Source organism: Ambystoma mexicanum, chromosome 14 (assembly GCF_040938575.1).
Source record: "Ambystoma mexicanum isolate Mex_15411 chromosome 14, UKY_AmexF1_1, whole genome shotgun sequence".
NCBI classification, from domain to species: Eukaryota; Metazoa; Chordata; class Amphibia; order Caudata; family Ambystomatidae; genus Ambystoma; species Ambystoma mexicanum.
Window position 1 is genome coordinate 103,972,798 of NC_090940.1, and position 26,677 is coordinate 103,999,474.

At 48.3% G+C, this 26,677-nt stretch overlaps 1 protein-coding gene across 5 annotated transcripts in view; it reads left to right on the plus strand.

The window, feature by feature from the left end:
* Window positions 1–26,677, plus strand: part of DCAF4 (DDB1 and CUL4 associated factor 4) — a 497,489-nt gene that overhangs the window by 67,086 nt on the left and 403,726 nt on the right. For all 5 annotated transcript variants that reach the window (XM_069638614.1, XM_069638618.1, XM_069638619.1 and 2 more), the window contains exon 2: window positions 14,920–15,031. In XM_069638614.1, coding sequence (XP_069494715.1) covers window positions 14,922–15,031 — 110 coding nt within the window. In that variant the 5' untranslated portion in view covers window positions 14,920–14,921. The remainder of the gene's footprint in view (window positions 1–14,919; window positions 15,032–26,677) is intronic.

The following is a 26,677-nucleotide window of genomic DNA, read 5'->3' on the forward strand; positions in this document are numbered from 1 at the left end:
TCCTGCAGAGCGGTAGTCAGTTTGTCACAATATCCTGTAACCTGTGGATTTTGGAAACTATTATGGCAACCATGGCAGGAAAAGCAGTGGCATCCTTGGGAAAGTGCAGTGCATAAAAGCAGAAGATCTCAAAGTGGAGCCCCTGAATATATATAAATAGCGAGAGAGAAGCGCACCAGGTGCCCCAACGCAGTCTCGTCTTCATAGGGGCCTCTGATGCTCCTTGACTGCCTTCACCGCTGGCCACTGTTCCCCCGACATAAAGACATCCAACTCCTTATTGAATCCATCCAGTAGGAACTGCAATGCAGCTGGATTTCCACACATCAGACGTTGTATGTCATTCTTCATGCACCAGGACACGCAATGGTTTCGATGCCCAGTATACTATTTTAGGGTTGCATGCCTCCTGTGTTTCTGAAGGTAAGTCTTGTAGGACGAGCGGAGGATCATCCCAAGTTCCAAGTTGTAACTCCAACTTTCGGAATGCTTGGGCCAGCAAGCTATGATAAAACCTATGGTAAAACCAAAGTATAGTAAATGTTGTGTAAAAGTTAGGAACACTTTTAAAGGGAGTTCAGGGGCAGGTAAGAACCACTGTAACTTCCCCCCTGTACTCCGATTCTTCCCAGGATTTGGCAGGTCAATGGAAGAAGGCCTGAGGTTGCTTTTCCCGCTGTCAACGTCAGTCCTCGATTTGTAGGGGTTGCAGGTTCGAGCTGATCTCCGGTCAGTGTCTTTCGCCGGTGCAAGGACTCTCTGATGAAGAATGCAGAAATACATGATGCAGGAACCCTCTCTGGGTGAAAAACTGTTCTATCATTAAGATTGATGTTACGCAACCTTCATCAGTGGGTTGTGCAAAGCTCTCCCTAGCAACTCCTCTTCGCTGAACACATTTTTAGCTGACCTCCACCAACCACCAGGACTTCTGCAGCTCCTGAGGTCGATGCACCTTGTCGAGAATCCAATCTGCTTTTGCATTTGCCTTCTGCCTGCTCCTAGGCCATTAGGAAGATAGGGGCTTGCCAGACTTGTGAAAAGCCATGTTCCTAGGTCGATAGTATACTTTGGCTTTCTGCTGGTGCTTTTCTGCATTCTTGTCCCCTTAATGACCCTGTGCACTTTGTCCTCCAAGTCCCCAAGCCACTTTGCACAGAGGCCAACATCATCTAAGATCCCCTCAGAGTGCCAGTCCTAGAGATTGAGATGATGCTTGCCAGAAGCCATCGCCATAGATGACACCTACATCAAACGCGAGGTCGGATAAGAAATTAATTTGGAGTTGCATGTCTCCCAGAATAGTAGCACAGTCTGCACCATCAACAGTTTGTGCTACAGCCCATATGTACTGTCTTCGGAGACAAATGAGCCCAGCATAGGACTTCTTAAGGGACTAGTGTTACACCCCGACATTCGCCTCATCACACTTCTCGGTGTCTGCCCGCGTGCCCCCCAGTGTCCCGTGTTAACAAGGACAGTTGGGGAGCTCTATGTAAAGCCCCAAAGCGGAACAAGAAAGTGGTTGCTCTTCATAAAGGGCCACGGCGCTGTCATGCACCTTTTTTCTCATGGTGGCAGCTGCCATGGAGAATAGCTGCAATAAACTACAGTTCCCAGAAAACCTGACATGGGTTGTAGTTTCCGGCATTAATATGGGAGCCTCGTTTTCGATTATGTTCCACCTCCTTGTTGTATTTAACCTTACGGCGGTTTTTCAGAACACTGCTTCTGTTTATAGTTGCAGCCGGCATTTTTCTGAAGTGCTACTTTCTGTGGCTTAATTCCGGAAGTCTACCTTTTTCTCTGTGTACCGACCTTGCCTGCACACGGACTCCTAAATTTTGATTCTGCCTTGGTATTGTTTGCTGTCCGCTCGTGTACCGACCTTGCCTGCACGGGCTCCTAGTTCTTGATCCTGCCTTGGTTTTGTTTGCTGTCCGCTCGTGTACCAGACCCTTTGCCTGCTCCTGGACTCCTGGATTGTAATTTGGTTTTGTTTGCTGTCCGCTCGTGTACCAGACCTTTTGCCTGCTCCTGGACTCCTGGATTGTAATTTGGTTTTGTTTGCTGTCCGCTCGTGTACCAGACCTTTTGCCTGCTCCTGGATCCCTGGTTTATGACTTTGCTACAGTTGCTTCCTGTATGAATACCATCTCTCACTTGTCCACGGACTCTTGAGCCCATTCCTCAGAGTGTTTGCCTTCTCCTGGGGATTAACACTGGTAAGGCCAATTCTTCATTTTGGAATCCTGTTTTTTCATCGAACTGTTACCCCTTCTTTGGTAACATTGCTTCATTTCTAAAGTGCATTTTGGAACGCTCTGCTGTGGTGCACCATCCCGAAACCAGTGCGACCCTCGTTCCGTCCGGGTATAGCTACCCTACTAATCTTCCCTTTTTTTGTTTTATACTTTCGTTGTTGCCCAGGATTCTTTGCACTATTCTCACCTCCACCAGTGGTAAACTATTATCCCTTGATTACCATCATTGGGCAGTTTTCACATTGAGCTAGTACCTAAAGTCTCTTCTGCTTTATAGGTTGCTCCAGGTCCTTTTTTATGGCATAAGGGGAACTCACTCAGGTACTCTATTAAGGGTAATAGTTTTGGCGAAAGCCAGGGTTGATTCCGCTAGAATATTCATCTCTTGTCTTTTCTTTACAGCTGGGTCCGCGGCGGTGTGTTCTCCCCGCTCTTTTGATTGATCGGTCCTCTTGTCTGTACAGTTCAGCAGGTGGTCATATCAGTTTAAAGAGTTCATTCCCTCACAGAGAGGAGGCTCGGGTGGAGACTCCAACCCGCGCTCTTCAAGCAACTACCCAGCACAAGAGGACCGGTCTGTTTTTTACGCACTCCCCATACCGGTGAGTAACAACTGATTACCACAGAAAAGGGTAATGGGGAAAAAATTAAAAAGGGGGAAAAAAGATGCCCCTCGTACAATGAAATGTCACGGATACCTGCACACCGGGTCAAAAAGTAAGGGGCGGGAGGCTTGAAGGAAGCTTTAACTACAGATTGCATAACTGCAATACTAGTGACGCCAATCCCTTCTTTAAAACTGTCCACTGGATAACGCATTGCCACCCCTTCAATTGGCACAAATGACCATTCTGTCAAACTGGCCAACAGTGGATCAATCTCTACAGCTTCAGGTAAGAGGACTCCCTCCTCCTTCAATGAATACAGGCCATAGAGCAGAGCAGCATGATCCACTCTGGGGTTTTTAACTCTGACAGTACATTGTCCTTGATATTTGAAATAAGAGGCAAACCAAGTTATGGGGACTTCTCAACTGCCTGACATTCCTACCCACTTATGTCCCAGGCACCTCCTGAGATGGAAGAATTCCTGCCATTGCCCATCTGCAGCAGGACACTCACTAGGGCCTCCTTATCCATGTTCTTTTCACTGGAAGTTACTGTCCTTGTCAGAGGAACTAGATTCCACAGAACAAGAAGACTCGGACAAAGAGGAGGACTGAAGTGAAGAAGACTGAGGAGGAGGACTGAGATGAAAAACACCAAGGAAGACTGAGATGAAAAGGTCCAAGACTCCCTGGGACAAAATGGCTACTGCCTTGCATGAGTACGGGGATGTTACTAAGCCCCACACTATTACTAAAACACCAGTGATCTCAGTCATACAACTGAATGGCACGTTACGGCTTGTATATACCTCCTTCTCCTCTTAAGGTAGCATTAGCAGATGGCAGACTATTCTCTTCAAGAGGGTGGGAGCGAGCATGGAGGCATCCAAAGAGGAGGACGGTAAATCCTGGCGCAAGCATTCCGAAAGTTGGGGACACTTCTATCAGTTAGAATACATTGTCCTCTAACCCTTGGAACTGTTCACTGGACCCCAGACACCCTAGCTTTGTTTTTTCCTGCATCACAATGCGTGTCTGAACTTTTGGGCATAAGGCCAAAGACAATTTAGGGAAGGACTTTTGAAGATGGGGTTAATTCTCTGTGGACCTGTAGTACATCACCTAGTCTGCACTTTCTTTTACAGAGGTTTGATTTGTGTTATGCCCTACTTCCGCGACTGTATAAATAATCTATTATTAGACTTGTAGGATATTTCTACCTATTAGTAGTCATTTCTCATAGTGATATTTGGCCATAAATAAATAACAGTACTTGTATACATACTGTCTAAGTGTAATTTGTAATTCCCATTGTGTGTACTCATTGTGGACCCTTTACAAGCTCACCACCTCTTGAGACTTAGCCTAGACCCTCGTCACTGCTACCCTGACTGGTTTGGCTACAGCTCCCCTGTTACAATATAGGTTGGCCTTCTATACATCTCTCCACCAGGCCAGAGTATAGAAAATCAGTTCTAAAAGTCAGGTGTTCTATGCTATAATCTTTTCAGTCCCCATGGTGTCTCGCAAATCCTGGTTGGTGATGAATTTGAAAAATCTCCATCAGTAAGTGGCTAGATACAGATTTAAGATGAAGACCACGGAGAGGGTCCTTACCCGGGTATAGAGGCGGGGCTTTCTAGTGTCCATCAAACCTCATGATGCTTACTATCATATTGGAATCAATGGGTCCCATCATAAACAACTAATGAGGTTTTCAGTGGGGAGTTACCACTTCCAGTTCAGAGGTCTCCCATTTGGATTGCAAACAGGCACGGGGTGTTTATGAAGAGGGGCTGCTGTATGCAGAACCTCAGATTCTGTTCGCCCCGGCAGATTTAAGCAAACTCGGGGACAGCAAGTCCGAGGTCATTTTGGTGGTGCCCTCCTGAACCAGAAGGTCCAGTTTCGCCTTCCAGTGGAACAGGTGATGGTCCTGTGTGGATCCTACTGAAGCGCCCATCTCTCCGTACGTCATCAGGAAAGCATTGCGTAGGCGGCTGGAGCAATTGTCAGTTTGGAAATCGCAAGCAGAGGGTGGCAGCACCTTGACTCAGTTGGCACTTCTGCTTCAGGACTCCTGTCCAGCTGCAACACCTGCGAAGAGAGGCCTGGCAACCAACATCTGCTGCTGTCCTAGTGGAGCCCTGTCTTGCTCGTGATCTTCAGTCCTGCAAAGGAGGTGCGACCCTTGGAGTGGAGGGAACATCCGTTCCTGACGTTTGCTCGGTACCCTACGAAGAAGAGCCTTCAGAAGTGTCCTGGGACCGTCCTTTGGCTGACTAGCTCTGAATTCGGGCTACCGTGCTGCCGATGTCGCCATTCCGAGTTGCAACTTGGAACTTGGGGTGATCGTCAGCTTGTCCTAGCCTTACCTCAGCGACATTTCGGAGTTCTAGCGTCAATGGGACCCGAGATAGGAGGAAAAGTCTGACTGCAACAAGTGAGACCCTTTTGCGTTGCTGTGCTGCCGTGACCACCGCCCAAAACAGTTTACCTGCCTCGAGTCCAGTCCTGAGAGGGGTCCTGCATCCTGTATTTCTGCATTCTTCATCAGAGAGTCCTGACCGGAGATCAGCTCGAGCCTGCAACCCCTGCAAATTGAGGACTGAGGTTGACGGCGGGAAAAGTAACCTCAGGCCTTCTTCCATTGACCTGCAAAATCCTGGTAAGAATCAGAGTACAGGGGGGAAGTTACAGTGGTGTGTTCCAAACGTTTACTATACTTTGGTTTTACCATAGCTTACTGGTCGATAAACGCAAGAAATGGCCAATCAAGGTTCTATAAAATTCGACTTTAAACTAAAATGATAGGCACACTATTAAAAAATTAACAACCCACATGTGTAATGATATACAGAGTGAAAGCAGACTTTGGGAGAACATGCCACTCTGGGTAGTGAAGAACAGGGGTAGGCAGGTATACAGTCTTGTAGCAAAGTTCAAGAATAGATCTTTGAGGTCACTAGGTCCTATAGAATACAGGCAGGGGAACTGAAACACTGATTTATACTTGGTCCTCTTCAGGAGGTAGACTGTGTCAAGCTAGGTTTCTGGGTGCTCTTCAGTTCTTCAAATCAATATGAGTAGTAGTCATTTATATATCGCCTTTTCCCATTTGTGTGGCCTCAACGCGCTTGTGGCGGGAACGCCCTCGGGGACTAAAGTCCAGGCATGGGAAAGTTCTCAGAAAAAGTCTTAGAATGCATGTTTGTATTTGGCCAATATTAGGAATTGGGTGGGCTGGCTAGGCTCCAGTAAAAAGCCCAAGAGATCCGACACGTGCATGGGTGCTGAAGGAGGTCACAAGGGTGCGCTAGTGCAAGAAACTAGTTATGTGTCCAGCTAGACCCAATTTGTCATAGGTTATCGCTGTATTTTCATAGAAGAGGTGTTGAAGCAAGTCTGGTGTAAGCAGGCCAGCTAGACCAAATTTGTCGTAGTCGTAGCTGCATTCTAATGTGTGTGGACAGATAGCCGTGCCTGCGGCAGATGTCAGCCAAAGTGGTCCGTTATACGTACCTTCAGCTCAGATGGAGCTTATCTTTGGTCGCGCTGTCTGATTAGATCTTAGATCATCTTTGTGAAAAGAGAAGGTACTGTGATGAATTTGATGGTGTTGAGCTGTGACCTCTCCCATGTGACCAGGGGACACCAGCTGCTACCTAATCCTGACCCTGGGGGTGGCTATATGAGGAAGGATCACATGGCTGGAAGCAACCTCTGGGAGAGTAGCAGGGCTCCATAGGGCAACGCATGGTATTCCCATTCCTCTTGAAGATACCCCATCCATACCCAATGCCTTCATTGCATGTTGCTACACCTCCCCTCATCCATTTAGGAAGAAAATGGTAAATCGTTCCTCAAAAACTGTATGGGCGTCTCATGTAAATACTTTTTCCAAATTCTACCTGCAAGACACTCAAAGCTGACTTTCCCATAAAGAACACTTAACCAGACATTGTATATAAAGCATCAGGAATGGACTAACATTCCCATAACTACAAGGATACTAGGATGAGGCAGTGCAGCCGAGTAATGCAGAGCCGAAAAGTGCAGACTTGAAACCAGGACGTTTTAAAAAGTGTCCACAGCTGAGTGTGGCACGCCATTGCTGGAAGGAGAGGGCTGTTTCTCCCTGTTGGAACCGGTAGACTGTGGGGCTGCAGGAGCTGCCATGGAGCCATCCGGCTCACAGAGGTGGAAGAAGGTTGTTGGCGAGAGAAGAGGCTCCAGGAACGCTAGAAGCCAACGGAGGGTTCTTGGGCATTTGCAGCTGCCGAGTGACACCACTTACCTGAAGGAAGCCTGATGTTGAGCAGAGAAGCCCAGCAAGGACCGCAGTAGGCAGAGAAACCGAAGAGGGAGGGCGGCGAGAGAAGAAGAGCCTCCAAGCAGCAGAGCCGCATGCAAATAAACATTAAAGCAAACAAACCAAGTAATGAAGAGTGATAAAGCCAAAAGGCATTTTGTTAAGCCGGAAAACCAAAGAGAAGTTAAAGATTTACCAGTCTATAAATGTATGCAATACATAAATAAGAAAAGCCCTGGCAGGATAGTATACAAGGCAGATCTAGTATTAGATACCACAAGGTCAGGAAGACATCACGGTTGGAAGTGTGTGCAAGACCTGTATGAGCAAAGCCCTGACCGAAGGGTAAGTCAAACAAGATAAAGCTGCAAGTGTGTTTGCGAGAAGCCCTGGCAGGAGAGTATACCAGGCAGTTATAAGCGTGAATAAGAAAGCCCTGAAAGGGAAGAACGCCAGGCAAATACAAAGTAAGCCGTCCATAAGAAATACTTCACCACAACAGGGGTCCTGAGAAGGATATATCTGGACAAGCCAAAGGCTGTCTAAAACCAGAGAAAAGAAGAAGGAACACCGGGCAGGGGAGTACACCTGGTTTCTTGGCAAGATAAAAGATAAAGAACTAAGTTGTTTAAACATCAGTTGTGTTATAAGAGAAACCCAAGGAACTGATATATTTTGAAAATCCTACAGAGTGAAGAAAAATTCAGGGGAAGGAAATCGCCCTCTGGAACTAGGAACTATATCCTTCTGGAACATTTGTGTTGAAGTTGTGCATTTTCCTTTTGAACATTTATCAATCACTCAAGGCCAAAAACATTTCCCTTTTTACCATGGAGTTTATTTCATTAGAGTGTGAGGGTCAAAATAGTACTTTGGGCAAAGGACGGTTTTGTTTTGGGCATTCTGACATCAACAGATCCTTAGTTTTCATTCTAGGTATGGAAATGCCTCTAGTGCAGGGACAGAGAGGAATTTCCCCACCCCCTTTCGTTTTCATAAAAGTCTTTGACCAAAACTATGACTCCCTTTGACCCGGGTTTCATTCCTGGTTCCTCACAGTGCCCTCCTAGGCTCTTCTAGGTACTATGGACAGGCTGCCCTTCTAAGCGCACCAGACCAGCTATTTTAGTACGTCTTCTAGGCATAAACAGACAGGCTACAATAAAATCTTGGAATTGTAGGGTTTTCTAAACGCAATAGACAGGCTACCCTCATAGTTTTACTTATAGTTTTACTATATACCTTCTAAGTTCTATAATGGGCTACCTTCAGGCATCTTCTAAGTGCCATATCAAGGATATTTGCATATCTTTTTTATAATGGCTAATTTATAGATCTTCTAAGTGCAATGGATGGGCTATCATCATATCTTTGAGCGCAATGGACACGCTAATATTATAAAGTGCAACACAAGTGCCCACTCCCAAGTCCATCTAGGTGCACACTGCCCACCCTCAAATCCGTTTAACCTTCACAGATCTTCTGAGTGCATTATGTGTACTACTTTCCAAATTACTTCTAGGGCAGTACATGTGCTAGCCTTTACAGTTCTTCACATGCAATAGATATGCTAACCTACACAATTTCTTCTAAGTGCAATACATGTGCTATTCTTCGCGGTTTCCAAGTACGACACATTTCCCGCCCACAAGATACATCCAGTTGCGACACATTTCCTGCCCCCGAATTATAACTAGGTGCAATACGTTTCCTACTCCCAAAATCCATCTGAGTGCGATGCCGTTCCTTCGCCCAAATTGCAACTAGGTGCACATTGTCAAACTGGTTCACGTTGTCAAAATGGTTTGGCTGCATTTAGCAAGGCGGTGCAATGCAGCAAACGGGCACTTGGTTCGAAGAAGCCTGGACTGGCAGGTGGTGTTAGAATCTCGTTTTGGTGACACTTGTATGCACTTGAAGCAGTGAAAAATGTATTGTGTGTGGCAGGCAGCTCCATTGCGGCTTGCAGCAGCTCAGAGCGGTTCACAAATTCAGAAAGAACCCAAGGCAGATTTCTTCAACCTTTGGGCTGTTGTGAGACCCTCTCTGGGTCTCTGAGGAAATTCGAGTCTGGCCTCTGCCCTTCCTACCCAGAAAGGTTGTCATTGGCACTCTAAAGTTTGCCACTTCAGCAGGCAGTGTCCTGAGTTATAGTATCCAGCAACAGTCAGGCCTTTCTGCAGCATATTGCTTCAAATGTTCCCCTGGAGCAGTTAGAAGAGTCTGCACTCCCCTTGGAGATCCATGCCTGCACCCAAAGGGTGGGGTTTGGGCAGCCTTTACCCCAACAAGGATGCAGTGAAATATTCTCTAAGATGGTTCCATATTGATTCTTCAAGGGGATTCAATTAAGAGTACTCTCACCCTCTTATTTAGCCACTTTGGTCCACTATAAGACTGCTGTGAGGGGCCAATCCAGGCTGCTGTAACACAAGCTCCTGTCTGTGGGAAGCTGGGGGGAGGGGTCTCAAGAAGGAAGAGGGGCATTGGCATATTCAACTTGTCTGGGCCCTCCTCCAGAGGTTTGCTAGTCTCCCAGCTGCAGGTTACAGCAATCTAAATGGCATCTTAACATATCCAATCACAATAGAGGTGCCATGGCAATCTTGTTTACCATGGGCATATTCTTTGACATTTCATTGAATATCTCTTTAAATGCTGTGGGATTACTCCAAAAAACATCCCGCATTATCAGTTAGGACTGGTTGTCCTGGAAGGATAGTCAGTGTTTTGTAGCACTAACTGTTATAAGCCATGGCGAGATGATAGTTTTGTTTTGTTCTTTTTTGGCTTACCAATTCATGGTGGCTGAAAACTGAATATTGATTATGGTGGCATGTCCAATTTATTCCTGGATGCAAACTCCTGTTAAGATGGGAGTCATTTGTATTTCGGTCATTCACTTGGCCAAAGGGCTTTAAAAAATCCAGGGTGATCTAATCATGCTGAAAGTCCACAAGTGTGAGTAATTTCGGAGCAGAATCATATGGGTATAGTCGTGTTGTCCTGAGGACCATGTGGACAACTAGAACCCAAAGTGTATTGGAGTTTAGATTATGAAAGGTAAGGGGGTTTGTGATCTCGTTACCAGGCTTACCTCTGAAAAAGTATTGTTTGGGTACTGCTGTGTTCGTGGTCTCATGCCATATTTCCTGGCCTTGTTTGGGGGCTGACTGAATGGCTTGGGTATGTAGACTATTTGCATATCCAAGGCGGCTGCTCTGATGTTTACATTAAGGTGACAACAGTAAGGAAGGCATGGCATCAACAGTAAGACAGACAGACACAAGTGACCACAGTTCAAGGGTGTTTATTGAACTTTCACAAAGGGGTGATGAACGCCTATTTAAACCTAAATATACAGATAGGAGCAAGCTACGACCATCAAATTATAATAATGCAGTCTTAATGGAGTCTTGTCAAAATAAAAGGGCCTATACTACAAAACCTATTGCCAATCTGTACCGCTAATTTATAATTAGTGTGGGGGAAATGTTCATGAAAAAGAAAAGTGTTCACAAAATGATATGTCAGGATGTTCGGGCCGACGGCCTGCCTTCCACACGTTTTCAGCATGGGGTAAGGCGGTTCACTCAAGCCAAACACACACTTTGGCTTCTTTGGGACGAGGATAGTTTTATTTCCAGTACAGGGCCTTCTGTGCCCAAGTCTCTTTTCTCATCAAAGTCTCTTAATTCAGAGGGCCTGATGCACAAAAAATATGATACACAGTTCTGTTCTTCTTACAAGTGTTCAACTCAGATGTTTCACCCTGGATCCCCCTCAGCTGGGCTCAGATCCCTGTTATTTTATGATCGTTACTGCGGAGCTCCCTCAGCTGGGCTCAGATCCTACTTTTTTTTACAAAGTTCAGAGAATATTCGTTTTCTTGAGTGACTGAAAGTTCACCTCTGATCCCCTTCAGCCAGGATCGGACCAATTGTAGTTCACCTTGGTTTATCGAAGACATTCGAATGAGCACTGGATTTTAGCTAGACCTGTTGCAGGACCACTTTGATACAAACATCCATTTTACAATAAAGTTAACATTCAGTTGGATACCTAACAGAGACCTTTTGAATGAGCACCCATGTGGTGCCGGACCACTCTCTATGCAGTATCTCACTTGGCTTCCCAAAGTTCATTCACTCCTTTTGGTTTGCAATTATATCCGCGCCGTTCATCACATGCGTTTCACACATTGTCCTCTTTGGATTTCTTCATACAATGTTGCCGCTTGCAACCTTGGTTCAAACACAAGCTGGTTTGGCATCAGCCTCTCCGACTCACTGTCTGTGCCTTCTTTATTAGCACTGCTTTGTTGTAGGAGCCAAGGACAGTACCACAGCGGCAATCGTTCCATCCCGCCTTGGTTATCGACGCTGGAGAGCCCGGGTACCTTCGATGCAGGTTTGTACAGCTTCAGTTCCCAATGTTAGGCCTCTTACTTTCTAAGGTTCGCAAAAGTAACAGTCTTTGAAGATCAAAGGCACTCCCCTCCTTGTAACCCTCTCTGGTCTCGCCCTCTTTCTCCTGATATTAAACTGTCATTTCGGAACTGCTGTTTCCTCGCGCAGAGTGTGCTTTCGTACTCCGCCTTTTATCCATGTGGGGAAGTGTGATGGAAGTCAGGTGTGTGTAATGATCAGTAATTGCCTGACCATTGTATTGGGACATGTTGGGTACACGGCTCTGGTGTTAGTCTGCTGTTGCTCGCAGTGAACTGTCCATGAGAAAATGTTTGTGTCAGGAAAGTGGCTGGGGTTGAATTCCTAGATATCCTACCTGATAGGATGGGGAAAAGGTGTTCCAGGGAAGGGGGATACCACATTTCACCATCCAGTGCCCCACTTCCACTCCCCGAAGACCCCTGTGATCCTCCTGCACTGGTCCACTAGCAGGAACTGGATCCGAAAGCGATGGCTATGTTCTCGCCACCTGGATTACAGATCCTCTGGGACGAGTGGGTGAGACACCTTCAGGTTTCTCACACCACCTGCTAAGACACTAATACTTCCTAGAACTTGCTGATTGAGCTCTGTTTTTTTGGGACATGCTCAGAGGTTGTGCTGCAGGTCAGATGATTAAAACCCCATCTGAGTTCTATAGAGTGCACTCCGGCAGAGCAATATTGTGTTGCCATGCAAACCCAACTTGTTTGCATCCATACTTTTGGGCCTTCTTGAAAAAACTCTCCTGAATAGAATGGACTGGATAGCCGAACCTCTTCAGCTGACACTCTGCCCCAGGAACTTTGCTTGACTGTGGAAGCGCCGAAGGAACCACGTTTAGTGCTCTTTTCCTTTGATCCATATGGGGACAATGGTGGTACTCCACCTTTTGGCATCTTCAGCAGAAATGGAGTTCGCCGTCCCTTATTTACTGCCTATAATTCCGCAATCCTTCTATTCTCTGCACAAATCAACAAAAGCCAGCAAACCGATTGCTGAGGAATTATTTATAGGTACCTCTGGCTCATGACTTCCCAATTATTGTTTTTCTTTAATGTACACAAATTATTTCTAGTTGTTGGATTTGGTCTAAAGTGCAAACAGTACTACTGAGCTGAACTAAATCATGTACGTACTTTCTCAGTTTCATAAAATGTCCCTTTAGACCTCCTGCCTTTCTACAGCAAATGGCAAGGAAATGCCGTACACTTCATATCTGCATTCCACTGAAAGCCCAGCGTTTGATGTCCAATTCCCTGAGCTGTGTCTTGATACATTGTTCATTAATCCTTTTTTCTAGCATACAAAACAGGATTCAGAATCAACAGACCTGGACAGCTGAGCTCCTTGAAAGCTCATGAGTATCAAAATAAAGATTTGTTGAGCTGGAGTTAAAAACTACTACTGGTTATCGGGCACCACCCAGGAAGCAGGAGCTAAAACATAGCATGCTATAAACCTAACTTCATTATTGAACAAGGTCAAGCCAGCGGATATGAAACTAAGTTCACTTAGGAAAACATGGTTCCAACAAGAACATGAAGGCAGCAACCCAAATTCAACTCAGCTGATCACCCCATACAGACCACAGAAAACCCTTTTTTTTAAAAAAAAAAAAATTAATTCATTTTTATTATTTTAGTCAAATTTCATTTAAGAAGATATTAAATAGTTGGAAATACAGACAGGAATAAACATACAAAAATGTTTAAAGTGCAAAGTGAGTTAAAATGTGCTGGCCACAGAGGGAAGCAGCAAACAATCCAATGCCAATGAACTATTCAGGGGAGAAATGACAGTAATCCCTCATAAAATCTATTCCGTTGCCAAGGCCACCTTCTCCATCGGGGGGAAACAAAATATGATCTCTCCGGCGAGAGGAGCCAGGTCAACTGGACACTAATGAATATAATAATTTCATTCATTTAATACATTGATTAGTTGATTAAATCAACCTAGCACATAGGCAATTGAAAAAGAGGAACAATACATTGATCCCAAATAGGGCAGTCCAATGATGTATTAGCACTGCAAAGCCTCACAATTCTAAAGCCATACACTGAAAAATCTGATAAAGGATGCTATACGTCAACTCTAAGGTGGCATCCCAAAAATTCACATAAGTACATAAACACAAAGTGATAAGCATGACACCAGGAAACAGTAGCTTTGATGGAAGAAATATCTAACTGGATTACAGATGATGTCCATCTTCATCAGGACGTGGCATTCCCATAGACGTATTCTTGAAGATTCGTCTGTGATTTGTTTAGGATGACGAATACATACATAGATGAATGATAAAAACAGCCTTTGAGCTAAAGGTAGTGTCACATAAATAATGATTCTACCTGAAATAAAAACAGAAGGGAAGGGAAAAAAACAAGCATGTAAGCAATACAAATGGTCTGTACACAAAAAATAAGGTGATCAGAGGGTTAAACCAGGGGAACCGCTCCCACATTCATAAAGTCAGCCATGTCAAGTGACTAGGGGGGGGAGAACATTTAATTACCGTAATCTCAACCACAGGAGGGGCAAAGGCTCTGGAGGCCTGTCTAGAAAGTCCAGGAAATCACAGTTCATTAATCCTTTTTTTCTAGCATACAAAACAGGATCCAGAATCAACAGACCTGGACAGCTGAGCTCCTTGAAAGCTCATGAGTATCAAAATAAAGATTTGGTGAGCTGGAGTTAAAAACAACTACTGGTTATCGGGCACCACCCAGGAACCAGGAGCTAAAACATTGCATGCTGTAAACCTAACTTCCACATGAAATGAAATCTAGAGCTTTTTGTCATTTATATGTGATCCACTATGTGTGGAATGTCTACTAGATCTGCCATAATGTACCATACAAGACATTTCCAAACTAACAGAGTTAATGTCATATAGGTATGTTTTAATGGCACCAGATGGCAGCATACGTCAAAAATACCTCCAAGTAGCTAATTGTGTCAAGGTACTCTCACTCATATAAGCTACTAGAAGAGCCAAACCGTACCAAGCTACTTTGAACCCTATTCCTGCATGCTTGCACTTTTTTGGAGGTGTCTTATCCGTGATATGGAGAGAATGGTAACTGTCCTCCACTGCTTGGAACCGTCCTCCTCAGGCATTCACTTTTTCAGCCAGCCTGCCATTTACTTCCTTGTGGACATGTCCTCCTCCATGCTCTCCTCATACGTTTGTGGGGAGAAGAGTAACTGAGTGAATGTTTGAAGGTGATCACACAACGTGGGAGACGAGTATTCAGTGTGAAGTTATGCTTTCTTGTCTTCTAGAGATGAAGAGGAATAACTGGAACGAGCCGGGAAGAACTGAATGGGGCGGCCGCAGGCAAAGCCACACCTCTCGTGGAAAAAGAGGAAACAGAACCTGGAGCCCTGATGAAAGGTAATCCGTTACGTTTGGAAGAAACTTGAATCTGTGGTTTTGGAGTAATACTTGAATTTCTTCATTGCACACAAGCTCTCGATTCTGACACTCATTTACTGATACCTGCTGAATTCACTCCTTCAGCCAAACTGGATTACTGCAACCAAATATTCCTAGAATTTGCTGTCACTTAAATAATTGAGTAGAAAATGTGACCGTGCCCATCTGTCACTCTAGTCCAAGCAAGAAGTGCAATCTTGCATGATCAACAGGTCACTGCTTTTTTAAAATTAAATATGATATGGCATTTGTAACGTGCCTATACACAAGTGTTACAAGGCGCGACAAGGCAAGGAAGGGGGAACAGAGGGAGGACAGAGACAATGATCTTACTAGGCCAAGTGACATTGAGATCGTGCAAGTGCAGAGGAGGGGGAGGGTAAAAGTGCCAGGGGAAAGGGGTGGGGGGCAGTGCTGTACATGGGATCAAAACAATAAGAAGTGTGGCCAGCAGGTGGCAGGTGCAAAGGTAAGTGCAGACAGCAGGTGTCCAAAAGGACAGGTAGGGGGACTGTAGGGTTACAGATACAGACCCAAGTGCAACAGTTGCCGGGAGGCAGTGCGGGTGTGCAACTGGGTGGGCTGGGACCTACCTGGGCCTGAAATCAGAGGGTAGCCAGGTAACAGTGCATTATCGGACAGGAAATCAGCAGGGGAGAGGAAGAGAGAAGGCAGAAGCAAAGAGGAAAGTCTTGATGTGCTTCCAGAACCAGAGATCTACCACTGCCTCGTTTCTTGGAGAAGCGACTGATCCTGAGGGAGTTGGAGGTGGAGAAGCGAAGAGCTCAAGTAGGAAGTTATTTACGAAAAGAGAGTTGGAAGTATTGAGGACCCAGGCCCTAGAAGGCTAGATAGCTAGAATCCCCCAGATCTTATGTAGCCACTCAGTGTTCGTGGGGGATGCCTTTTGTTTCCAATTCCTTGCCAAAACTAATCAGGCCGCTATTCGCAGAATCATGAATGCTTTCCGTTGGGGCTTTGTAGGAACCTGAAACTCTGGGCCAAAGAGGCCACACATCCATTCTCTGGGGGGGGATAGGTTGCTGGTCTGCTTACCATTTGTTGTTTCGAGGGGATTGGGTCCTCCGACGTATTCCATATCTATGACATGTAATCACCACAGCTGTGCTGCTTCGGAAACTTTTTCGGCGTCTGCGTCCTGCGTCGATGACGTCGATGCGCCGCCGTCGAGGACCTCCTCCGACGTCATCCGATGTGATAAGTAGGACGCACGACGCCAGTAGCCTTAGTTCCGTTTTTTCCGCGAACGTGTTGCTTCGTGTTTCTCGGTTCTAGCCTCGACTCATTGGAGTTCTGTTCTTTCCGGTTCTTCGAACCTGTTCGTTTGTGATTATTCCTTCGACGATGTCTTCCACTTCGTCTTCAACCCCGCGTCCGGGCTTCAAGAAGTGCGGGGAGTGTGGGTCCAAGATGTCGGTGACTGACTCGCACGATGCCTGCCTCTGGTGCCTCGGGGAGGCCCACGACACGGATGACTGTGTCGACTGCCTGTCGCTCACGTCCAAGGCCTTACGCGAACGTAAGAAGAAATTGTCGGTAGGTCGGGTGTCCAAGCCCCGGAAGTCGAAGTCGGCGGGGCTTTCGACGGATGATTCGAGGGGTGACTCTCCGCGTCATCGTCGGAAGTCTCGTCGGTCTTCTTCTAGGAGTCGGTCTCGCCACTCCTCAGCCTCTTCGAGGCATTCTCGGAAGCGCCGACACCGGTCGCCTTCCAGGTCCTCTTCAGAGGACTCTGCCCGGCACGTCGGTTACCCCACCAGCCGTGCGACGCCGGAGGAATGGGCTTCCTTCGGGAAGAAGATGTTGGCGATTCTTGAGTCGCAGGGTACTCAACCGTCCGCGCCCCCGAGTGGGGTCGGCCGTGAGAGGTCGAGAGCCACCGCTCGCAAGAGTGGTCGGCGCGAGTCACGGGAGAGGTCCCGTTCGGACAAGGGGGCTCGTTCTCGCCGTACCCGTTCCAGGTCCCGGTCCTCGACGCGATCGAGACCGTGTGCACCTGTGATGTCTTCGAGGAAGACATCGACGTCTGAGGCGTCGAGGGCGTCGACAGGCTTTCTCGAGGCTCCGGCTCCGAGGAAGTCGTCGAAGCCGTCGACGGTCAGGTCGTCGAGGGACACGCTCGGAGCTCCGGCTTCGAGGGCTGTGTCGACGCCGCCGATACTGGAGGCGCTGCATCTGACGTCGACGCCGATTTCCTCGACGTCGACGCCGATCCTCTCGGCGCCGTTGCCGGTTTTCTCGACGTCGGCGCCGATTCGCTCGACGCCATCGACGCCTTTCGTGTCGGAGGTGCCCCGTGTCTCGGGTGTTCCCCCTAGGAAGGCTCTGGTTAAGAGCAGGCACTCTCGGGTGCCTTTCCACCACTTGGATTATATTTCAGAGGCGGATGAGGATTCGGATGGCCTGGTTCCTAGTCAGGTGCCGGATGACATTGTCTCGGGCCATAGTCAATTTGACGATTTGAGGCAGTCGCTGCATGATGCCAGTGGACTGGACACCTCTCCGGAGGTGGAATTTGGTCGGCCTGAGCCTGGCTCCCATGCCGATTCATCATACCGGCGCCTTATGGCAGTGGGTGTCTGAGTATCTGGGATGGTCTGCTCCCCCAGGGGAGTTTGTGCAGGATGATCTGACGGACATCCTTGATGTTGGTCCCCCAACTGACCCGGTACTGCCGCTCCATATGGCTTTACAGCGTAGGGTGGCGGCGGCTTGGACTGCTCCGGAGAGTCTCCCGGCAGTGGGCAGATCCTTGTCGCGAAAATACCGTCCAGCCAGTGGCGACCCCTGCTACTTGACCAGGCACCCCACTCCGGAAAGTTTGGTGGTGCAGGCGGCCACGGCCCCGGCAAAGCAGGCGTCGTACCCTACCATCCCTCCTGATAGGGACGACAAACGTTTTGATGGCTGGGCGAAGAAGGTGTTTTCTTCTGGTGGTATGGCGCTTCAGGCGGCCAACTCCGTTTGTGCCTTGTCGCGTTTCACGCACACTCTGTGGAACTGTGTTGCGTTAGCGGCTGAACATATTCCCGAAGGGGTCGAACGGGATGGTTTCCTTGCTATGGTCCAGGATGGTAAGGATGCCATGTGTGAGTCCGTTCAGTCGGGTTTGGACTTAGCTGAATGCGTCAGTAGGTCCATGGCGGCGAGCACCGTGATACGCAGGTTTGCGTGGTTGCGGAAGTCAGGGTTTGCTCCTGATGTGCAGTCCCGGCTCCTCAACATGCCCTTTGATGGTGAACATCTTTTTGGCAGCAAGGCTGACGAGAGCCTTGAGAGGTTGCAGACCTCAAAAGCTGCAGCGAAGTCGTTGGGCGCTGCAGTTCGCCAACCTCCGCTTTTTCGTCCTAGGGGACAGCAGTGGAGGGGTGGCTCCTTTCGCTATTACTCGTCCTTTGGTAGAGCGAGAGGAGCTGGCAGTCAAAGGGGCCAACGCAGGGGTACCAGAGGTGGACGACAAGGTACCCGTGGTGCCAAGGCCGCTCGGGCAGTTGCCTCTTTGCCCTCAGGTAACGCCGCAGCCGCTCCTTCTCAGTCATGAGGCCATGTACCATGGTTCGCCGGTTGGGGGAAGGCTGGCGCAGCATCTTGTAGAGTGGCGTGCCATTACTTCAGATGTGTGGGTTCTGGAGATCATAACCCACGGCTACTGTCTTCCCTTTCGGCACAGGCCTCGCGACAATCCACCGGGGAACCTCTCTTTGAAGTGTCCGGATCCGCTCCTTGCGCAGGAAATTCAAGCCCTGCTGGAGAAAGGCGCCATAGAACTGGTGCCTGTAGCGGAGAGGAACAAGGGATGGTATTCCCCTTATTTTTTGATTTCGAAGAAAGACGGGGGATTGAGACCCATCATGGACTTGCGCGGTTTGAACAAACTCCTCAGGAAGGACAAGTTCAAGATGGTTACTCTCTCTCAAGTCCTCCAGGCCCTTCAGCTTCAGGACTGGTTGGTGTCACTCGACCTCAAGGATGCTTACTTCCATGTGCCGATCCATCCCAAGCACAAGAAGTACCTGAGGTTCGCGGTTGGCGACTCGCACTTTCAGTTTCGGGTCCTGCCGTTCGGTTTGACCTCCGCCCCGAGGGTTTTCACCAAGCTCATGGTGGTGGTGGCAGCGCATCTCAGGCAAGGGGGGATTCACGTCTACCCCTACCTGGACGATTGGTTGATCAGGGGGAGCTCTCCCGAGCAAGTCCTGGATCATCTGTCCGTCGCCTGCCACTCCCTTCACAGGCTGGGCTTCTCCCTCAATTTAAAGAAGTCCCATTTGACGCCAACACAGAGGCTCCAGTACATCGGAGCAGTGCTCGACACTTCCCTGGGGCAGTGTTTTCCTCCCCAGGTGAGGGCTCTTCACATTCAGCAGATGGTGCACAAGTTTCTGCATGCCCAGACGCTCCCGGCGTTCGAGTTCTTGAGGTTGCTCGGCCTCATGGCATCCTGCATTCTTCTGGTGCCAGATGCTCGCCTGCGGATGAGATCTTTGCAGTGGGCACTCAAGACGCAATGGTCGCAGTCCTCCGGCAGGATGTCGGACCCGGTTCAGGTGCCGCCCTCGGTCGCCCGGGACCTTCTGTGGTGGGCCGTCGAAGGCAACTTGATGAAGGGGGCTCCGTTTTGGCTACCCTGGCCGGAGGTGACGATCGTGACGGATGCATCCCTCACGGGATGGGGAGCTCATGCCAACGGGCTGACAGTCAGCGGTCGTTGGTCTCCGTCGGAGTCCAGACTCCATATCAATCTGTTGGAGCTGAGGGCCGTCAGGCTAGCCCTGAAGGCTTTTCTGCCGACTGTGCGAGGAAAGGCTGTCCTGATCATGTCGGACAACGCTGTGGCCATGCACTACCTCAACAAAAAGGGGGGGGCAGGGTCACTTCCTCTGTGCAGGGAGGCGATGCAGCTCGAGTTCTGGGCCATCCGGCAGGAAGTTTCGATCTCGGCAGTTCATCTGGCCGGAGACGAAAACGTGACGGCGGACGCTCTGAGCAGGCAGAGCGCGATCTCTCACGAGTGGGAGTTGGCTCAGGAGATTCTCCTGGAGATCTTCGCCCTTTGGGGGACCCCTCAAGTGGATCTCTTCGCCTCCAGTGTCAACCGGAAGTGCGAGAGGTTTTGCTCGCGGGAATTTCCTCCGAAAGGAGCCTTAGGCGACGCGTTTGTGGTGGAGTGGTCATTCCCGCTGCTGTACGCGTTTCCTCCAGTCCCCGTCATCCCGCAAGTGCTGCGGAGGTTACGGAAGTTCGGTTCCCGGATGATCCTCATTGCTCCGGCGTGGGCTCGGAGGACGTGGTACCCGGACCTTCTCGACTTGTCCATCTGCCCTCCACGTCGTCGTCCCTACCGAGATGATCTGCTCTCACGGGAGGGGGGTCAGGTTCTCCATCCAGAGGTCGGATCCCTCAACCTTCACGCTTGGCTTCTGAAAGGTTGAGGTATAAGGATTGGGACCTCCCTGAAGACGTGATGGAGGTGTTGCTTTCGGCCCGAAGGCCCGCAACTAAGTCTCTGTACCGTTGCCGTTGGCGTAAGTTCTGCGACTGGTGCAGAGTTCAGAATGTGGATCCTTTTGCATGTGACATCCCCATGGTTCTGTCCTTTTTGCTTTCTTTGGCCCACAGGGGCTTGCAAGTGGGTACCATTAAAGGTTACCTGGCGGCGCTGTCCATCTTTAAGCGCTCATCTGAAGAATGTTCTTACTTTAAAATCCCTTTAATTTCACAGTTTCTGAAAGGGCTCACTAATGTGTTCCCTCCGTCGCCTTTCCTGGTGCCCGGTTGGGATTTAAACCTTGTTCTTAGGTTTCTTATGGGTGCTCCGTTTGAGCCTTTACATTCTTGCCCTTTGAGGCTGTTGACTTTGAAAACTGCGTTTCTAGTTGCGGTTACTTCCGCTCGCAGAGTGAGTGAGTTACAGGCACTTTCTGTTAAGCCACCCTTCACTGTATTTCACAAGGACAGGGTTGTCCTTCGAGTTCGTCCTTCTTTTCTTCCAAAGGTAGTGACGGAATTTCGTTTGGCCCAGAAGATTGTTCTTCCGGCTTTCTATCCTCCTCCGCATCCTGGTAAGGAAGAGGAGAGGCTCCATAGGCTTGATCCTAGGAGAGCTTTGAGCTTTTATGTTTCTCGCATGTCCCGGGTCAGAGTGGACGATCAACTCTTTATTGGTTACGCTGGTAAGCGCTTGGGGCGAGCTGTGACGAAACAGACTTTGTCACGCTGGATTATTTTGGCCATCTCGGAGTGTTACCGCTTGGCGGGTAAGGACCCACCGGCTGGCTTGCGGGCCCATTCTACCAGGGGCGTGGCTGCATCTACTGCCCTGCAGAGGGGTGTTCCTATTCGCAACATCTGTGATGCTGCCACCTGGGCTTCAGTACATACATTTGTACGGCATTATTCCCTCGATTCCATCAGAGGGCAGGATCTGGCCTTTGGCAAGGCGGTCCTTTGTTCTGCTATTTGATTGGCTATTCTAAATTTTGTTTCTAAATTCTTTCCCTCCTCCTTGATTTGGTACTGCTTTGGGAGTCTGTCATAGATATGGAATACGTCGGAGGACCCAATCCCCTCGAAGAACAAGTTACTTTCTACCTGGTAACGTTCTTTCGATGGGATGGTCCGACGACGTATTCCATATCGCTCCCACCCTGCCTTCCCCGCTGCAGAATTTCTGTTGCGATTGCAGCTTACGTTCCGCAAGGCTTTGTGTCGGACTGGCAGTTGACTATTGTCACACGTTCTGGGGGAAAAAACTACAACTGAGGCTACTGGCGTCGTGCGTCCTACTTATCACATCGGATGACGTCGGACGTCGGAGGAGGTCCTCGACGGCGGCGCATCGACGTCATCGACGCAGGACGCAGACGCCGAAAAAGTTTCCGAAGCAGCACAGCTGTGGTGATTACATGTCATAGATATGGAATACGTCGTCGGGCCATCCCATCGAAAGAACGTTACCAGGTAAGAAAGTAACTTGTTCATCTGGACTTTTATCTCTTCCCAGAAACCGTCCAGTATCGGGCATTCCCACCATATATGTCTCCAATCCCCTCTCCCTGAGCAGCTCCTCCAGCATTCTTGTGTTATCCCTGTGTACATTGAGTGTAACCGTTCTGGAGTGTAGTGCCACTGTATCAACACCTTGTACCATGCTTCCCTGGTTTGAACGGATCGAGTTAGTTTCGGTATTTGGTCCCATAGGTTCTCCCAGTGCTTTACAGGCATTTCTTCCCCAAGTGTCTCCTGCCAGCATTTCATATATGACCATGTGCGGTTCGGACCCTCCCCTTTTAGTATCATGTATGACTTTGATACTAACTGCTTGTCCAATGCATGTATTGTGATGAATTTCTCGAGTGGGGTGAGATCTTTAAACGCTACCTTTTCTATCTCTGGTTGTTTCAGCCAGTGCCGCAGCTGATAATATTCCAGTCTTTCTTTCTCTGTTAGCCCTAGTTGTTGTTAACAATTGTCGAATGACCTAACATCTCCATCCACCACCATGTCTCTTACCTTCCTGCAATCCACTTCCCACCATCTCGCGAATGAGTTTGAGTTCGTCCCAGGGGAGAACTGTGGGTTGTCGAACAAGGGGGGTGAATGGAGATGGGATCGTTGTTAGGTGACCTTGCCTAAGAAGGCGGTCCGAGATGTAGCAGACTACTGTCAATACCTGGCTTAATCCTGCATTTTGTGGCCTGTCTTGTCTTTTCATCCACAACAGTCCCTCCAAGGAAACCCCTGTCACTGCCTGATCCATCCTAGCCCCCGGTTTAGACCTATAGTTCGAGAACCATTCGTGTAAGACACACATTTGGGCAGCTTCATAGTATTTGGCAAAATTCGGCAACCCCAGCCCACCCGTCGATCTAGGAGCCATCAGGGTTTCTAGAGCTAATCTAGGGCATTTGTTTTGTCATATGAATTGTGATATCAGTTTATTAACTGTTTTGAAAAATGATTGTGGAACTTTAACGGAAAGCGCCTGGAAGTGGTATAGTAGTCTGGGAAGTGTAACCATTTGTATTGTTGCTATCCTACCCAGCCAGGATATGCGCATCGGGCTCCATCTACTTAGGTCTGCTTTGATCTTGGAGAGCAGATCCGGGTAGTTTGCCCGGTATAGCCCGGAGATGGAGTCTATCAAGTTCACTCCCAGGTAAGCGATCTTGCTCCTAGCTAACTTGAATGGGGACAGAGTTGGCACTGTCATTACCTGATTTCCTGTGGTCCCCAGGTTCAACCGCTCTGATTTGGTCATCTTTATCTTTAGTCCTGCGACCTTCGTCATGTCATAAACTTCAGTGAGGCTGGTATAAAGGTGTCTGTGTCTGTCAGGGTCATCATCAAGTTATCGGCGAAGGCTGCTACTTTATGCTCCTCCTCACCAAACCGTATACCTTTTATGGCTAGGTTTTGTCTAATAGATATCAGAAGCAGCTCTATGTACAATGCATAGAGAAGTGGGGACAAGGAACATCCCTGTCTCGTCCCTCTTGAAATCTGTACTTTTTCTGATAGATGTGAGTTGATTGAGAGCCGCATAGTGGGCTTGCTATAGTTGGCTTTGACCCTGCTTGTACATTTTGGTCCTATTGCCATTTGTTCCATTGGCCCAAACCGAAAAGTTGACGCGGTGGAAGGCCTTTTCGGTGTCAAGCAAGATCAGTACTGCTGGCACCCGACAGCGCTCCACTTTCTCTATAAGGTGAGTTAGCCTTTTGGTGTTGTCCTATGTCTGTCGACCCCTTACAAATCCTGCTTGATCTGTGCCCACAAGGTCCGGCAGAAACGGTTCTAGTCGCTAGGACCCCGGTATAGATTTTTATGTCTAGGTTCAGCAGTGCTATGGGGCGGTAAGACCAACATAGCATCAGGTCCTTGTTGGGTTTGCTCAGCACCACCCTTTTTGCCTCCTTCATCAACTAGGTCACAGAGCCGCTATGGGTCATTGCGTTAAAGAGACGAGCCAACCTTGAGCTCAGTTGTTTGCGGAATGTTTGATAGAAACACGCTGGAATCCCGTCGGGGCCCAGCGTTTTGTTCCTCTGCAATCTTTTAATTACTTCTTCGATCACTTCTTTAGTAATTTCATCCTCCCAGGCCCTCCCTGTCGGAAGTTGCCAGCTTCTGCAATTGAACCTTCCCTAGGTATTGCTGAACTGCCTGTTGGTCTGGGTTGTCAGATTTGTAGAGTGTCCCATAGAATTACTCAAAGGAGCCCATAATCGTTTGTGTCTATAATTATTTTTCCATTCATCTGTCTCAAGGTCGATTTGGTTCGGCTTGCTTCGGCCCGTTTCAGTTGCCTGGCTAGGAGCCTGTTTGCTCTATTCGCGTTTATGTAGTAGCGCTGCCTCGTGTTAAGTAGAGAGCGTTCCGCTCTACGTGAGCGGCGTAACTCTACGTGGCCTCTAAGTTCTTTCAGTTTTTTATAAGTGGCTTTACACACTTTCCTACCCAAGGTCAATGTGGTCTCTTGTATCTGGGCTTCTAAGTCTGTCTCCATAGTTGTTCTTTGCTTCTGCTTTAGGGCTTGAAGAATTATAATCTCCCCCCTCATTACCACTTTAAATGCCTCCCAAATCCCTTCTTGTGATGTTCCCTGGTTGTCGTCGTTCGTAAAATACGTGTTATCCTATCCTCTAAGCGTTCCACCATTACCTCTTCTGCCAGGATCTCCTGGGGAAAAGACCTGGCCCACAACCCCTTATGTGGTTCCCATCTCTTTATTTGAAGTATTAACGGTGCATGGTCAGATAACGATATGACTCCAGTGTTTATCTCTTCAACCTCTCCCAGAAGAGACGTCGACACTCAAATATAGACAATCCTGGATAGGGTCTGATAGACATGAGAAAAACAGGTGAACCTACATTCTCCCCCTCTCTTCCCTCACCATGCATGTTTGACGCTATGTTATCAAAAGCCTTCTTCAGGATTTTAGTAGGGGAGCTTCCCCCATGGCTACTCCCTGAGCGCTTGTCTTTTATGGGATCGCACGCCAGATTAAAATCACCAGAGAGGACAATTTCACCCACTGCAAATGTTTCTAGTTTCAGTAACACCCCTCGTAAGAATCCTTCTTGCCCTGTATTTGGTGCGTATAATGTCGCCAGGGTCCTTTTCTTAGATCCCATTTGCACCTGTACAAATAAATATCTCCCCTGGTTGTCTTCTAGTGTGCATATTAACTTTGCATGGCATGAATTTCTGAGGCCTGTCAACGCCGCAGCCGTTCTTCCCTGTGAGTTTGCTTGGTAGAATTGTGTGTAGTGAAATCGGGGAACAGATTTATTGGTTCTTTTGATATGAGTCTCCTGGAGCATTACTATATCCGCTCGATATCGGTTCAGTTGTCCCTCCACTTTCTTGCGTTTGAAAGGGGACTTCAATCCCTGTACATTATGGGACATAATCGTAAATGACATTGGGCCTCATTACGAGTCCGGCGGTAGCCGTGCCGGAAAAACCGGCAGGCTGCCGCCGGACCCTTAATACCATTCTGCCTCTGTGATTGCCGGAATCACCGGGGCATTACAACCCTGGTGAACCGGTAATTCTGGAGGCGGAATTCTGTAAATCCCCATTCCCATGGAGTCCCATAAGACTCCATGGGGATGGACCATGGAAACACTGGTTCCGTCTATGATAGAGCTGGTGTTTCCATGTCTGCCTGCAGGCAGGTGGTAGTACTCCCGCCAGGTCAATCCTGGTGGGGGTGACACCTCCCGCTTGCAGGATTTACCGCCACCGTTGTTTCCGGACTGGCTGACTTGTAATGAGGCCCATTGTGTCTATTATAGGTCATTCATTTTTCCCCTGGCTTTAGTAGGCCTTGATTGCATTGCCTATTTATTTTGCTTGTGTAGGTCTTCCCCGCCACAGTCTCACTTCCCCTCCCCTCCCATTCAGCAGGCACTTTCCCCGTCCCCAACCCTTCCCAACTTTCAACTCCCCAACTCCCAATAACTTTAAACCTTCGACCCCCCCCCTCCCCTTCCCCCGTCAGGGCCAGAGTTCCTGTGAACTACCCCAGATAGTATCCTGAGGTTTTGGTCTTGATATAGCCTCAGGGATATCCTCTGCAGGGGGCGAACTACACACCCTGTTAGATTCCGTGATGCCTCTCCAACTTCTCTCCCTCCTTCTGGACCATTATATTTAGCTCCCTACGCATTACCAGCAGCTTGTTATGTTCTGGGATCTTTAACATCTACATACTTTATATTTGGTGTGTTGACATTCCACTGGAGGCTCGGAATTTATTTGTCCTCAGTGGAAAGCAGCACTCCTCCCGTCTCGGGTGGGGGGGGCTCAATTCAGTGCTTCTGTTGCCCTTCCTTCCCTGAACTCCAGCCCATTCCCAGGGTTTGATGCCCCCGTTAGGGGACGGTGGTCTGGATGCTCACAGCGAGTTACGTTCTTCTTCTTCCAAGTTCATCACCGACAGGCCCTCTTCACATGTCGGGACTCACTGTTGTCTACATTCCCACAGGAATTACCATTTATAAGTGATGTTTTTACAATTAGTGCTTTATTTACTGGGTTCATAGCCTTCCTATTTTTGTAAAGTAGAAAGTG